The sequence below is a fragment of the Myodes glareolus genome, chromosome 22, assembly GCF_982192425.1.
Source record: "Myodes glareolus chromosome 22, mMyoGla1.1, whole genome shotgun sequence".
Lineage (NCBI taxonomy): Eukaryota > Metazoa > Chordata > Mammalia > Rodentia > Cricetidae > Myodes > Myodes glareolus.
Genome location: NC_142047.1, coordinates 51,901,844 through 51,917,815, shown reverse-complemented (window position 1 = coordinate 51,917,815; position 15,972 = coordinate 51,901,844). Strand labels below are relative to the sequence as shown.

Here is a 15,972-nt window from a genome sequence, read left to right as displayed (position 1 = left end):
TTCCTCCAGATAGCTGGTATTAACCAGGATGTTTACAGAGGGAGCTCCGGGGAGCCGTGTGTTATATGCTTACCACTGTCCATCACTAGTCTACCGATATAATCACGTCAGGTTCCCCAACCCTGAACTGGTGACACCCTGGAACAGTGGTGGGCGGCTTGTGGGTCTCACGTGTGGACCCTGGGCCTTTCCTGAAGGTGCGGGATTGATGCCCCTACCTACCTAGGGTATACTGGCCCAAGGTGGCTGGGATAACATAAGCTTCCGGGGTCACCAGACTGAGGGTGACCTCCATCTCAGATAAGCCAGTACCCACTCAGGGCACAAGGCCCCCACAAAGCTTTGCTTCCCAAAAGATCATGGGTAAAACCACCTCTGTCACAAAGGCCAGGATGTCACATGGAAAACAGGCCTTTTCCTTCTGGGAAGTATTACCTTGAGAGCTAGAGAAGTTAGCATGTGCACGAACATGTTAGAAATACAGAAGTGCAAAAAAGAAAAACATAGGCAGATCTCTGTGTTTGAGGCCAACCTGGTTTACAGAGCAAGTTCCAGAATAGCCAAGGCTACACAGAGAAACCCTATGTCAAAAAGAAAAAAGAAAAACTACCAGAACCTTGATATCCTGAGGTCAGTAACTCACATGACTTTGATGAACTTCCAGGTAAAAAACATGATACCAGCAGACGGACACAGCTGTATAGCCGCCATCTCCAGCATAGGCATACCGCCTTCAGGACATGGGATTCCCACAAGATGAGGCGGGGTCTCGGGAGAACTGACACACGGGTGGGGAAGTCACAGTATATGCTGTGTGTCTCCCAGGCTGCTGGGGTCCCCTGTACCATGAGCCCCACAGGCCACACAAAACAGACCAAACTGGAATATGCAAATTAATAACCAAACCAAACCAAATCAAGGTAAGCGAAACTGCTTCTGACCTCAAGGTTGGGAGGGGAGATTTTCAGCGCAAAAGTGTGGCTGTGTGGGCGCACAGGAGTGGTGGGGTTCCCAAGACGGAGTGGAGGTCCTGACCTTAGGGGCAATAGGACCAGAATCAGGCGGCATCAACAGGGCTGTAGCAATGAAGCCAGCTGGCAGAGGGATAGTATATGAGCTATATCGTGGGGACAGGGGCTCCGGACTCTTTATAAGGGCAGTGGGCCCTCAGACCCTCCTTCTAGTAGCTGGTAGGAGGCTGGGGCACCCAGAAGGGTATCAAAACAGCCTTCAGTGGAAGTCCTAGAATACACAGGCTACGAGACACCGGCATGGACCAGACCTTCCTCGATCATTTCAGAGCTCGGTCCTACCTGTTCTGAACCAGCCATCCGGAGTGAAAGCCTTTTCCGTTTCATCCGGCTTATCCCAGTATTCTCGGAACACAGAGGGTCCCCTAACTAGCAGCTCTCCTTCCTTTTCCTCGAACCCTGGGGTCACCTGCAGAAGGTAGGAGAGACAAGCAGGTCAGAGCAGGGCAGCACTGGGGTCTCTGCTGCTCCTGTACCCCACTACTGATCTAGGCAAGCGGTTTCCACCCACACCACAGACCAAATGTTTTTTGAAATTAGACAGTTGGAAATCTTTGAAAACCACAGCCGTCAGCGGATGGACCTCAATCATGCCCAAGCCTAGGGCTCCTCCTCCGTCCTTAGCCTGGACCAGAGGTGGAGGTAGGTGTCTGCCCACTCTTAAAAACTGTTCCTGAACCTCATTTCTGTGCGCTTCTCAGAAATACCCAAGCAGCACCCCAGCACAGCCTGTGGGCAGCGACAGCTTCCGTCCAGAGTAACCAACCAAGGGATTCCTAGATGGCAAGAACATGTGGCCACGCTGGTACTGTCACGGAGCCTGTTGTGGTCATGCTGTGCAAACTGGCCTGGTGAGATCAGCACAGTCACACCTGTATGTAATGCTTGAGGCGGGGGGTAAACGAAGCTGCTGCCTAATATGTCCAGTAATCTACACTTCTCACTGGTATCAGAGGACGATCCTTCTACTCTTCTATTTCTTGAGACAAGGTCTTGTTCCGTAGCACAGGCTAGTCTACAACTCATGACGCGTCCAGACTGGCTGCAAACTGGTGGGTGAAAGAGCCTGCTGTCTAACCTGACGATTTGAGGTTGATCCCTGGAACCACGTCAAAGGAGAGAACCAACTCTCACAAGCTGTCCTCTGACCTCTATATGTGTGCTGTATTACATACATGCGCACTCGGGGACACACACACACACACACACACACACACACACACACGGGTGCCTACTTCTTGTTTCTATGAGACACAATAATGGAAATCCTAATTAGAGAAGTAGAAAAATAAATAAAATTTTGAAAAGAAGTTATCATATATGAAAATCCCAACATGTTACAAATTAAATCAAACAATCTCCGTGAACTAGTGGGTGGATTCAGCCAGAATATAAAAGGGTGTGAGCATGCCCATCTACACTAGCTCTATCTCTACAGACTAGTGATGAACAACCAGAGACCAGCACTTGCAGCCCTGTGTTATTTGAAACAGAAGATAAAGAAAAGGAAGAGGGAAGCTAAGAACCATTTGACTATGTCTAACAGACATGTACACCACCTGTCTGCTGAACACGGCACATACACAATGGTAGGTCAGCTCTATGGAAAAGGAAAGACATGCCATGTTCAAGGACTGGGACTTAGTAGTTGTTAATGTTCCCTGCATTGATTCACAAGTGTAATATGATTCCAATTAAGAACCCCAAATGACTTTCTGTAGATATAAACAAGCTAGTTCTAAGACTGAGGGGCAAGGAAGATGGCTCAGTGGAAAGCCCTTGCCATGGGAATGTGAGGATTGGAGTCTGCATCTCCAGAACCTATGCAAAAGTCACATGTGGTCAATTGTGTCTCTAATCCAAATGGTAGAGAACAAGAAGAGAACCCGTAAGACAGAAGAAACACCTGAGGTTTTCTTCTGAGCTCCACATGCATGCCATGGCATGTGTGCACCACCCCCCTCCCCCCCCCACACAAATAAAGCATTGCTATGTGCAGGACGGTAGGGAGGGAGCTCAGTGGTGGAGCACTTGCTGAGTAGGTACAGGTCCTGGATTGAATTCCCAGCACCACAAAGCTTAAATTTAAAGATTGACATTTGGAGCTAAAGTAACTTTGAAAACAACGAATTAAGTTGTTAGATTTTACTACCATCCCAGGGCACACAGGGCACACATTCACTCGTATGTCTAACTGACATTCATCAGGGTTGCAAAGGCAAGCTAATGAGGAAAATGGTCTTTTCCAAAGATTACAGTTGACTGGCTGGATAGCCATCTTCATTTATATACTAGGCAAGAACTCACCTCAGCTACAACACAGACTGAACACTGAATCAGGCTTTCAGCAGCAAACCTCAGGAAGACCTGCAGTTCACAGGCATGACACCTGAAAGCTGAAGCCACGGAAGAAAGAAGGAAAGTAGCCTTGATCAAAATTTAAAACTGGGATCCACACAACACAGGAGAATTCAAAAGCAAACCACAGAATGGGAGAACTGGCAAATCATGTATCCCAGACAGAACTCCTTTTTTTTTTTTCTTACTTATTTGTATTTTTTTCCTTATTATTTTTATTGAGCTCTCTATTTTTTTTTCTGCTCCGCCTCTTCCTGCCTCTCCCCTCCCCTTCAACCCTCTCCCATGGTCCCCATGCTCCCAATTTACTCAGGAGATCTCCCGACAAAACTCTTAAAACAGTACAGCAAATATCCTGTTCTGAGCTGGGCGGTGGTGATGCAGGCCTTTAATTCCACCACTCAGGAGGCAGAGTCAGGTGGATCTCTGTGAGTCCGAGGCCAGCCTAGTCTACAGAGTGAGTTCTAGGATAGTCAAGACTACACAGAAAAACACTGTCTCGAAAAAATATATCCTGTTTATTAATTGTTGTTCTCAGTGTCTGTGTTACTGGGGTTATAATTAGCAAGTAGTCTCCTGTGCCAACGCGTTCAAGTGTACTTCCCACTTTCTCTTCATAAATGGAACCTCCTGAAACTGACAAACTTCTGTAAAGCAAAGGACACCATCAACAAGACTAAATGGCAGCCTATAAAATAGAAAAAGATCTTTACCAACCCCACACTGGATAGGGGAATGATATCCAAAATATACAAGGAACTCAACAAACTTGACATCAAAAGAACAAATAACCCCCCCCCCCAATGGGTACAGACCTAAACAGAACTCTCAACAGATGAATCTCAAATGGCTGAAAGACACTTAAGGAAATGCTCAATATTCTTAGCTATCAGAGAAATGCAAATCAAAACAACTCTGAGATCCAAATCTTACACCTGTCAGAATGGCCATGATCACATACATACATACACACATACATATACATATATATACACACATACATACATATACACACACACACATACATACATATACACACACATACATTTATCTCCTGTTCCGATTCTGTAATGATCAGGACAGGCTAAACATCTACTAGAGCAAGACCACTCATGTGCCCAGACCTAGAGAAAGAACTTGGGTCTGGTTTTCAAATGCTGGTGACAAACCAAGTAAAATGATATAACAACAAAGACACATCCCTAGCATCGAGAAAGTAACACTATAAAATGATCCGAAGTGCAGAGCAGTCACTCGAGAGAACATTGCAGAGAAGTGGGTGCCCGCAAAGACGGGTGGCACCTTAGCCCCTGCAGCTAAGCACGTGTTGGGACTACACACTACTACACAAGCGCTAGAAGCTGCCAGCATCTAGGATAATGGTCAGGGGCAAATTCCAGACAATCTTAAGGGCTGGGAGGACCTGCAGAACAGACAGCATTTCACGTGCAGGCGGGAATGTGAAGCAGCACAGGCCTCTGCAGGAGCGGTGTGGGTAGCTCCCCAGCGTGCCACGGCATGTGAACAACACCCCACTCCCAGGCACTTTCCCTGGAGAAACAGATTCTTAGCTGCAGAAGAAAACCTCGAAATTAACATCCATCAAAACTGTTCATCATAACCCGAGTCTGGAAACAACCTGTGCTGGTCAGTTTATTGACACCTGATGTCTGGGAGAAAACACAACTTGAGTGGAGAGCTGAGCTGGGCTGGGCTGTCTGGACCGAGTGCTGGAAGGAACTTTACACCACAGTAGGGGCTCTGGGCGCGGCTGCTATACTCTATTGATGTATTAACCCACAGCATGGTCATTCCAGGCCTCGTGTCCACACAGGTGTCCTCCTTCTACCTACAGATCCATACATCCCAATAAGGCCATTGATTACAGCCACCTGCTGTGTCTGTGGCACCAGAAGCAATCCTCGATACCTCTCAGTGGGCAGCCATCTTATCACACCCCGCCTTCCCTTACAGACACTTCCCTAGGGACCCTGCCAAGTTCTAATGTCTTAGCGGGGCTCTCCCAGGCACCATGGTTTAGCCAATCTTGATAGTAAATATCACCCATTTAAATACCACTATGTGCTTTCTGTTCGACTGGAACCAAACACACACTCTGCTAACTCAGGAACAGGAGACACTGCTCTGTGCGGGAGTCACCTCACTCCTGCGGCTAGGAAAGCAAGCACCATAGCCCTACTGTGTAGGGCTTTAAGATCTAATAAGTGATGAAATAAAACTTGATGAAGCCATGTTCCTTACAAAGCCAGGTATACAATGCCAATCAAAACCCCTTGCCCCACACAGCAGATCAGTGTGCCCACCACTCATGTGGTGGGCAGGCAGCAGGCACGGGAACCTTCAATCAGGACATTTCCTCGAATCTTAACTTCAGCTTCCATACAATATGAAACGAGAGACATGTATTCCCAAGCAAGAGGAATGAACTAGAAGCACACCAGCTTGACCCTGAGAAACTGTCTGTGCCCCGCCATGGCTGTGGCTCTTCTGCCACGGTACCTTTGATTCTGAGACACGGATGCTCTGGGTTCCTGAAGATGTGTGGGGTCATGCCAGCTTTCAACTCGGCATCAGCACCCAAAATCACAGAGCAGAGTCAGGGTCCTTAGGGTCCTTAGGACATTAGCTCCCCAAGACACTTGGCTCAATTTTGCTTGACACCCAGTCCAATCCTCTCCTCAGACACCTCACACAGGCTCACCATGTCCAAGGCCACAGTTAGATACACACCAATCCTAACTGCTCGTGGGGACATGGGCTACTGTCTAGTTTTAGTGTACACCCCCGCTACACTGTCACAATGGGATATGCCTAGTAGCCACCACGAGAAACGAATATTTCACTCACGGGAAAGTAGTTAGATTCCCAGACTGTGCCTTGCTGGCTGGAAGCTGGCAGCAGCACTGGACGCTTCTCCCTGCCACCTGCAAATGCTGCACAGCCTGACCTGACACCTACAACCATGTACACCCAGGACTGTGGTGGTCCATCGTGGTAGAATCACACTGGAAGATGCTGGAATCCCAGAAGGCCGGGCCCCATACGGGATACCCTCTTCCTGCTCTAGCCTCACGGGATGGCGACGACCTCAGCTGAGTATTCAGCTCTGGAATTCCCCCTCCTGTATCTTCCACACATGCTCTTCTCTCCACCTAGACCTGCTTCCGTGATTCCACAGGCGAGGACATGGGTGTTGGCCTTCAGTACCACCCTCGTTTCCCCAAATGGCAGTGCTTCCCCTTTCTTGAGATCCAGTCTCATCATGCAGCCTAGTCTGACTTGGAATTCACGATGCTATATACAGGCAGGCACTGACATGCTCAGTATGCCCCCTTTAAAAGGCTGAGGGGGTCCTCAGTACTCCACTGGGCATACATGCCACATTCTTTATTGAGCTATGCACCAAAGCTGCTGCTATGCACTGGCTGCTGTGACCAGTGCTGCAGAACACGGGCATGCATGTCACATCTCCTCCCTGGCATACATACATAGATTGTGAGATTGTTTTTGAGAACTGTCCACACTGTTTTCCGTGACTAAGAATGTATTTACATGCCTGTAGTGAGCACGGGTCCCCTTATGGCTTCGTCAGCTGTGTTTTGTCTCTTTGACAGCTGTCATTCTAACACAGGAGAGTGGCATTTGCTCTGGCTTTCACTTGTATCTCCTTGACAGTTGGTGATGCTAGTACTTTCACACACTTGGACCTTGCACGCCACTTTGTGATTAGTGTCTACTCAGGGCTTTCACCCTCCAATAGGGCTACTGATTTCCTTGCCAGTGAGCAGAGTTCCTTCTCGATTTCAGATGTTTGTTATCACATGCATGGTTCCCAGGTGTTCCTGCCCATGCTACCCACCAGCTCCCCACTGCCATTTCACTGGCAGAAGTTAAGTTAACCTGATCCCAGCAACTGACTTTGGCTTTCGCCTGCTCTTTCTGAAGTTTTATCCAATCACCTCTGCCCAAACCACGGCTACGAAGCAGTCTATCTTCTAGCATTCCCAAAGCTTCTGGTGCTACATTTAAGAATCTGACTTGGACCTGGCTCTTTTACACAGTCAGATTTTACGGGAGCTTTGCTTGTTTTTGAGCTAGTACCGCAGTAAGTGACCCAACCTTGCCTTGCACTCACTGTGTAGACTTAGGCTGGCCTCACACTCACAACCCTCTTGCTTCAGCCTCATGAGTGCTATGATGACAGGCGTGTAGTCTCGCCGAGTCCTGTGACGAGAGGTATGTGTCCTGTCCCATCAAATGTTCTTTCTGTATCCACTGAAATATTTAAACACAGGAAATGTATAGAGAAAGAGTAGCTAAACGGTTGCTTGAGGACCAGGTAAGAGGACAGTGGGCAGAGGCAGGGCAGAGAGTGACTGCCAACTATGGTTGGGAAAGGCACACAACTCCGTGAGAACACCAAGAACTGCTGGGCGCAACAGTCACGGGTGAACTGTACATGAATCAGCAAAGCACCTTAAAGCTCAGGTCCGGGCAGTAAGAAACTACACAATTTATTTTTCTGGGGGTGATGGTAGGGAGACCCTGAGATTCTAGGAGAAGAATCGGTTCCCAGCAACTGAGCAGGGCTGGGGGCTGCTCAGGAATGTGGCAATGAAGGAGAGGGCTGAGGTACAGAAGAAAAGCTGGGGCGGGGTGCTCCCTCAGTGCCCCACATTCCCAAGCACCCATTCTAACGGCATGTGGGCAGGCAGGCCCCACATGCAGGAAAAAGGTACTGACTGGGACTGGAGAGATGGCTCAACAGTTACGAACACTGGCAACTCTTCCAGAGGACCTGAGCTGGATTCTCAGCAAACATGTGAGCCCCCACTCTGTAACTCCACTTTCAAGGGATCCAAAGTCCTCTTCTGGCATCCACAGGTACCAGGCATGAAATTGGTGCATACAGATGTGTAGGCGAAACACTCAGAAACACAGGAGTGGGGGTTGCTGAGAAGCTGCCTACAAGCCAGGCTGGTTGCCAGCGATCTGGTTTTTGGTTTGAAGATTCCTCAGTTGGGATCAGCTGTCTCCTAAGGAACCCTCTATAGAGAGGGTAAGCACATACATCTCACAGGACACATGGCTTCGCAATGGCCACCCGCATCTGAAGTAAAGGATCATTGTCCGACCCCTCCATGTGGGGCAGGTACAGCAGCTGACACATCGGGACAGATGGCGGAGATAAGGGAGCAGGGAAAGGAGGTGGAGAGGACCACAGGGAGAGAAGGCAATGACAGAGCAGTCCGCTGACCAGAGTGACAGCTTGTATGTGGAGAACTGATGAGGCAATTAATTTTTTTAGAGAAGCAAGTTTGCTCCAGCGTAGCTGCCCCAGCCCACCCTTTCCACTGCTGCACCCTCAGCAAGAGAAGTGGTTCTGTGTAAAGGCCCTGCTTACAGGGTGGCAGCATCCACAGCTGTGCAGCCATTTATCTGCTGATAGACCCCTATTGTCGCTGGTTGGTGTTTGGCTCTCATGTAAGCGAGCAATCTGAGAAAATAAAAAATAAATAAATAAAGAGACAATGCCTGATGCACTCACAGGGCTTGCAGCGGGAGCCAGCTGGAGAGCCAAGGCACATGAAATATGCATCACAACCAACAAAGCAGGCGGGGTGCACGGACGAGCGTTCACCTCTTCAAGGGTGAGGGGTCAGGCTGGGGGAACCCTGTGAGCCTCCACTTGGAGGGACCTGTGAAGGTGGGGTGACTTTAGAGGGAGCCCTGTCCGCAGGAGGAAGGGACAGGCAGTGTTCCTCCAGAGCCTCATTGCCTGCCCAGGCTGCACGACTCGGAAGTCGGCCTACAGGGAGGCAGACACAAGACACTGGCTGAGATGCGTGGTGCTGAGGGCTGTGGGCTATGGGGTTAACTAGGCTTCATGAGAAGTGAGGAGGCTGGGGTCTCACACACAAGAACCAGGCGTAGGAGCCCTGCCATGTAGTAAGCGCTCTTTCTCCTATACTAGTTCCCTTCTGAAGGACCCAGAAGCATGTTCCTCTCACTTCAGATGGGATTGTGCACATGGCCACTATCTACAGAAGCAAGCCTCAACTCACAGTCCTGAACTGTTAGACTCTGACACCACTGCCATGACCAGGAACACCCTCCCCCAGAGTCCTTCAGAGATTCTAACGGTTGCCAGGGTCCTAGGACTTTGAGAACCTACGGCAGCTGCTGTTCTAGGGGCCTGTCTCCCCAAGGATCCTTGAGTGGAAAAGGTCAGGACACCGACAGCAAGGAGGCCTGAGTGACCATCCTGGGGTTCCTGTCAGTCTCCAACCCCACAAAGGACGTCAGTTGACGCAGCTCTCAGGGGCTTCAGCAGGCCGACAGGGATAACCTCTTCAAAGCAACATGGCACCACCGACCACAGAAAACATGTCTGTCCTCTGTCTCCGAGACAGACTAGGCCAAGATGAGGGGTTTCGTTCGTTTGTTTTTTACCCTCCCCATATAACCTGATCAGGTACTCTTTCCCAACCAAGGCAGGGGCAGGAAGAGATTTTGAGGTGATCGCGTTACGGTAAGTCCTAGGCTTTAGTTGTTTGTGTGACTACGCACAGAACTGAGGGCCTATGCATGTTGGGCAAGCCCTCTACCACTGAGCTCCACCAAACCCAAAGTCATAAACTTGTAAGTCAGAGAATCTGACTTTGTCAAAATGCCATATGTTGGCACACACTTAAAGGAACAGCACCCCAGCTTTAGACAGCTCAGGGTGCGGCACAGAATAGCATGTTCATGAGGTCGTCACAGAAGCCACAGCTGGCTCAGTGAGATGGAACGCAGGGACGGAGCAGAAGCCACCAGGGCCAGAGGGGCCAGGACATCAGTCCTCTGTGAAGGCAGCACCTGGTGAGGCTGTGCATCCTGGAGGATGAGTACAGGCGTCCACACCAACAGATGTTTGCTTATAAAGGTAGAGAGAACCTTCTAGAAGGCAGTGGTACCACTTGTGGGGCTGGCATTCTCAGGCTACCAGCAGTAGCCCCAAATGCATGTCCTCCCTGTCCCACACATATGGACAGTGGGCACTGCGGGCATAATGGGCACTACCAGCCACTAACTACATGTGGGGCTTTTATTAGGGGTGAGAAACCCCAACATTTAAAGTCATGTTTTGGAAGCCTCACAGATAAATGTTTTAGGACTAACAGGTATGAGAAAACAAATGTCTATGAACTCAGCTCAAAATGCTGAGAGTATCTGTGTACTGTACATACATATGTACACAGTTGTGCACGGACAGAGACGGTCTCTCTCTCTCTCTGTGCTGGGAAACCAGTTTCCCTGACGATGGACTAGGATGTCAAAGGCAGTTGGCCATCAGCAAGGTGGTAACAGCCTCAGAACCGACAACACTGGCACTGAGCAGGACACCCCCATGAGAGGTAGGCGTGGCCCTGGAAGAACCCATACCATCTAGGCCTAGATGTGGAGGTGAGATCTCAACACAGGCATCCTCCTGTCTCCACGTGCACATTTCTTTCTGTGGGTGCTTTTGATTTTCTAACCACAGGCATGTGGCTTTGCTTCTTGCTTCAGGCACAAGAGCCTGGTGGCTAACTGCCAGGCTTACTAGTTCTCAAGTCTTGAGAGCTATCTTTTCATGACAGCAAAAGCAAACCTGACCAAGACTTGATCTGAAATGAGGGAGAGGCCACACATGACATCACACCAGGTTAGAGTTGTCAGTGGCGCCCCAAGTCAACTCTGAGACACTGGAGTGCAGCTGGGTGATGAAGGCCCCTCTGTCCAGCTGGGGTAAGATACCGAGCGCCAGAGCGAGCCCGCGCCCTTTGCTATGACACTGTTGAAGGAGGAGTAGGCTATCCTGGCCTGGGCAGCACCCACTTTGCTTGCCATCTGGTGGAATCTCAGGGCATCTCAGACTCTCAGCCCGGGGACAGGCCTCTGGCTGGTGATCTCTAGGGAGTGAGTGAGGGTTCAAGCTGGCTCTGGGGCTGAGCAGGACAGACTACCGAGCAGCTGCTAGAATCTTACTTAGCCCCATACTATCCTTACTCTGGCATGCACCCCTCTAACTGCTGAGTTTGTCTGAGCCACCCACATCCCTGGAGCCCAAGCTGGCTGCCGAGCCTCTCACTTTCAAGTGTGTCTCAGGAAAGCTCTCTGCAGACGGGATCAGCTGAAGAAATGTGGGCCAGAGTGGTCAGGTGAGTGGCAGTTTGCTGTGCAGGTGCTAAGCAGCTGTATCTCAACCTCAGACAGCCGTCCTGCCCCCATCCACCCTGTCCTAGACAATGACCCTGCCATCTTCTGAAGGGCAGGTGTCCCCCAGGCCTGCCGTTTAAGGACACCTGAGCGAGAAAAGCCCCTGTCAAGCCATGAGCCTTCCATCCACCCTCCCTGCCAGAATCCATCCGTGCACAGAGGCCTGGGACTGCTCAAGCCTGGGCAGGCAGGTGGCCTGAGTGTGCATTATCTGAGTGGAGGGTGGGGTGTGCAAGGCACAGGCCCCCGCTCCAGTGAAGTTAGGTGATTACAGACATTTCAACATGTAGAGTGGTAGAGGCAGGGCCGGGTAAGGGGAATCTTGGGCCAGCCTGGGGAGGTCTGTGGGCAGGGGAGACGAAAGAACCAGTCAGGTAGAGGATGAGGGAGATCTTCAGAGAGGGCTGACCACAGAAGGACGAGTCCAGAGAGAGGCACCAAGGAGCTCCAGGGCAGGCAAGAGACCACGGACCCCCACCCACCATTCCTGGGACAACAGAACATTTTATGATATCACTGGCTTTTCATAGACTTAAGCTCAGAGCCACATGTCCCTCTTGCTGGCTCTCAGGAGCACCAGCAACCATTTTCCCCTCAGTGAAGGCTAAGGGCAGTAAGGGTAGGCCCACAAAGACCTTGACGGCTCCCTCTGTAGTGGGAAACTCAGGGAGTGCTGGAAGGCTGCCAGGCAAGACTTCAGCATGGGGAAGGAACTGACTCAAGGGGACACAAGCTTCCCAGCCCTTCCACCCTTCCCAAAGGGAGAGCCTCAGCACACCACACCAGCCAGGCTCCAGGAGGCTCCTTTCAGCCAAAATTCCATTTTCTATGAATCCTGAACTTCTCTACGACTGAGCTTCTTTGCACTTACCAATACTTAGGTCTTCTTTTTAATAAAAAGATTTATCCTTATTTTATGTGCATTGGCATTTTGTTGGTATATATGTCTGCGTGAGGATGTTGTATCCCCTGGAAGTGGAGTTACAGACAGGTGTGAGCTGCCATGTGGATGCTGGGAATTGAACCCAGGTCCTCTGGAAGAAGAGCCAATGCTCTTAACCACTGAGCCATCTCTGAAGCCTGTCTCCCCTGCTCCCCCTGGTTCTCAGCTCTCAAAATCCTCAATGAAAGAAGACAGCATTCTCCTCTTGTGCATACTTAAGAGTCACGTATGAAGCTGAGAGCCACCTTCCTGCAGCTGAAGCACTACCTGAGCACTCAGGGCTCCTGATGGCACCAGCACCTGATAGCTCAATATCTCCATAGGCCCAGTCTGCGAGGGTTACTGCTGTGCTGGCCCAAGCTTCTCCGTAGTAAACTATATGACCTCTCCAATGTCACCCAGGGGAGGAGCTGGAATCAGCAACTAGGAGCAAGGCACAGCCAGGCTGTGCTCCCTCATGCTGGACTGGAGGGTACTAGAAGACCATCACTGGTGAGGCCCAGAGACATTAGCGCATAACCCCAGGTACATCCTTCAGCACCTCTACTGCCCCAGGCTGCCCCCCAGTGCGGTGGAGATGACCTCACCTTTGTCTCCCTCTCATTTCCCTCTGCATGGATGATGTAGGGAGAATCCTTCTGCGGGTTTTCCGAGACAATGCGTACTTCCACTCCTGGCATTGGGGTCCCCACCGAACCTGTAAAAAACGGGAAAGTGGGGATTAGATAGCTGCACTCTTGGGTCTGGGACACTGGGATCACTGTCAGGAGTGGATTCCATGCTCTGTGCCTACAAGGAGAGATGTGGGTAGCATGCACACTGTGCATGTGAGCAGTCAGCCAAAGGCTTGCTCACACCTCACTGGTGCTATGGTAGTGGCTGCTGGCGCACAACCAGACACTCACTGCTGGTCATATGGCCTTGCAACACTAGTCCTGCCTGGCCAAGGGGAGCTGGCCAGCCAGCTGTGTGTGTGCAGGAATTGACTGTGTGCTCCAGAAAGGGCTGAGGTGGAAGCAGGTAGGGTTCATAGTTAGGCACCTATGGTTTTTTTGCTCTGTATACTGGGCTGCCCCATTGTTTGGAATTACACTTCCTCCTGCAAGGTGAGACAGAAGCCAGCTGGCAGGACGTGTCCAGAAGTCCCCACACTTCTGGACAATGCCCTGTGCTGCAGCATCACTCTGCTGTTGGCGTGGGGCCCCGGGCTCACACGCCTCGGTGCCAACACATGAACAGCAGGAGGAGTGGAGGAGAGACAGGCCATCACACCCGGGCATGAGGCTATGTCCAAACACACCTTTCTCCGGAGTCTTTATTTTAACCACGCAGTTAAGGCAGTCTGAGACAAGACAAGTCTCCAAGTGGAACACGAGTGGACTCTCCACACATGCACACACTTTGTGTCTTCCGTTCAGCTTCCTCGTGAGGTCTGTCTGCACTGTCCTGTTTTACATGAGGCACATGGTCCTGCATTGTTGGGGCTGCAGACTCCTGGCCCCTTGACTTTCTCTGCCCATCTCAGACCCTTTGCTTGCTGGAGTGACCTGAGCAAAACAACTTGTCTACCTGTGCTGCAGCCGCTCTGAGCACGAGACCCTGATGACAGGGGAGTGGGTTCTGGTGAGGCCTGCAGCTGAACGATCCCGAGAGCTGGGGTGTGGCTATCAGTTAAGGATCCCTGTATAAGCTTCCCTGGAGCACAACAAATGTGGCATTCTTTATTGTGGATGTATCAAGGATGACCCGTGTCCCCGTCTGTCTGTCTGTGTGTGTTTTTAAGTCTCCAGCTCAGTTCCGGGCTCTCAAACCGTCCCATAGTGCAGGCGCTACACAGCAGGCTGAGGTTCCACTGCGGGGGTCAGGAGGCTGAGGAGCACCTGCCCTAGGGAGTTTCTGGCTCCACATGTGTAGAGGCCTCCCCTCTAGTCAGAAGTGAGTCACCACCACAGGGAGACAACCAAGCAGCACCCTTCTTGTTCTGATGTTTGCGTTCTGACACTTTAAAAACCATTGGCCGTGTGCCAAAGTGCAGTGGGGCTCAAACTGTGTGGCCCGTTTTGCCAGCGTCAAAGCCTCCTCATCTCCTGGGAAACAGCCAGCAGCGGCGAAAGCGTTCTTCCTGCTGCTGCTCAGGAATCTGCTTGGTCTCTCTGGGTTTCCTGCTCTAGACGCTGCATGTAGATGAGACTACAGAGACTGTAGATTTCAGACTCCTCTTAGAGGTTCATCTCTTGGCGACCAGGACCACAGACACAGAAGACTTCTTCCGTCTTACGCTTTAATATCTCTAGGGTGAGCCGGTTCCGACAAGCCTCACGCGGATGGTCCCCCATGACCTTATGTAAATCATCCTAGTGCAATGAGAATGGTCCCAAACAGTTCATACAAATGGTCTCCCATGACCTCATAAGAATGGACTCCAGCCAGGTGGTGGTGGCGCACTAGGGAGGCAGATGCAGGCAGATCTCTGTGAGTTCGAGACCAGCCTGGACTACAAGAGCTAGTTCCAGGACAGGCACCAAAGCTACACAGAGAAACCCTGTCTGGGGCGGGGGGGGGGTGGGGGGGTGGGATGGACTCCATAGCCCTGCATGAATGATTCCCCATAGTCTCACGACAACAGCTCCCAAGGCTCTGTAGAAACAGTCCCTATGGCCTTGTACAAGTGGTGTTCATGGCCTTCTGTAACACGTGAAGCATCTCCATGGCTCCGTGGACCATCCCGCAGTCCTTCCTGTCCTGGCCTCATTTGCCATCATCATAGCTGTCTGTCACCCCAACCCCTCCAAACCTGGGCGGTCAGACCACTGTGCTGGCAACGGCTTGCTAGTCTAGAAGGTGAGTCTGCTCCCAAGCCAAGTGACCTCGGGCAGCTTTGCTCCTGGTCTGTGAGAGTGTAAAGCGGATCAACACTCCACAGTGCTCCCAGGGACAGAGGCGACCATGCCCTGTGCCGCCTGTCCCTTCCACCTTGGCACTCCGTCTGGCTGCAGCTCTAGTTTGTAGCTAGACTTGGAATTCCCCAATTCTGGCCAGTTCCTCGTTTTAGAGACTTGGCCATCACAGGCACCAATAAGGGTGACAAGAGGGAAGGGAGAAGACCCAAGATGCTCCTCATCTGAGACCCACTGTTCATTTTCTTTCTGTCAGGCTGCTATGGCATGGTGAACAGGGTTGGTGCAGACATGGTGCTGGTATGTGATAGTCACTGCAAGCACGAGGCAGGCTGGCTGAATGGCCAGGGCGCTGACAGTGGCAGGGTTTGATCCTCACTAATTCCTACTGTCCATGAAGCCCAACCCTGCACTCTGCTGAGCCAGCTCCCACAGGAGGGCCTGCCGTCTGGGTACCCTCAGGAGGGCCCGCCGTCTG

At 51.0% G+C, this 15,972-nt stretch overlaps 1 protein-coding gene and 1 non-coding gene across 7 annotated transcripts in view; one reads left to right on the top strand and one right to left on the bottom strand.

Moving 5' to 3' along the window:
* Positions 1 to 15,972, bottom strand: part of Acsf3 (acyl-CoA synthetase family member 3) — a 41,409-nt gene that overhangs the window by 13,329 nt on the left and 12,108 nt on the right. For all 6 annotated transcript variants that reach the window (XM_087900533.1, XM_087900536.1, XM_087900535.1 and 3 more), the window contains 2 exons: positions 13,185 to 13,294; positions 1,314 to 1,440 (listed from right to left, as the gene is read on the bottom strand). In XM_087900533.1, the coding sequence (XP_087756659.1) occupies positions 1,314 to 1,440; positions 13,185 to 13,294 (237 nt within the window). The remainder of the gene's footprint in view (positions 1 to 1,313; positions 1,441 to 13,184; positions 13,295 to 15,972) is intronic.
* LOC125402653 (small nucleolar RNA SNORA72) lies at positions 4,429 to 4,558 on the top strand. Its single transcript, XR_007232694.3, has one exon. It is a non-coding gene; the product is annotated as a small nucleolar RNA SNORA72 (small nucleolar RNA).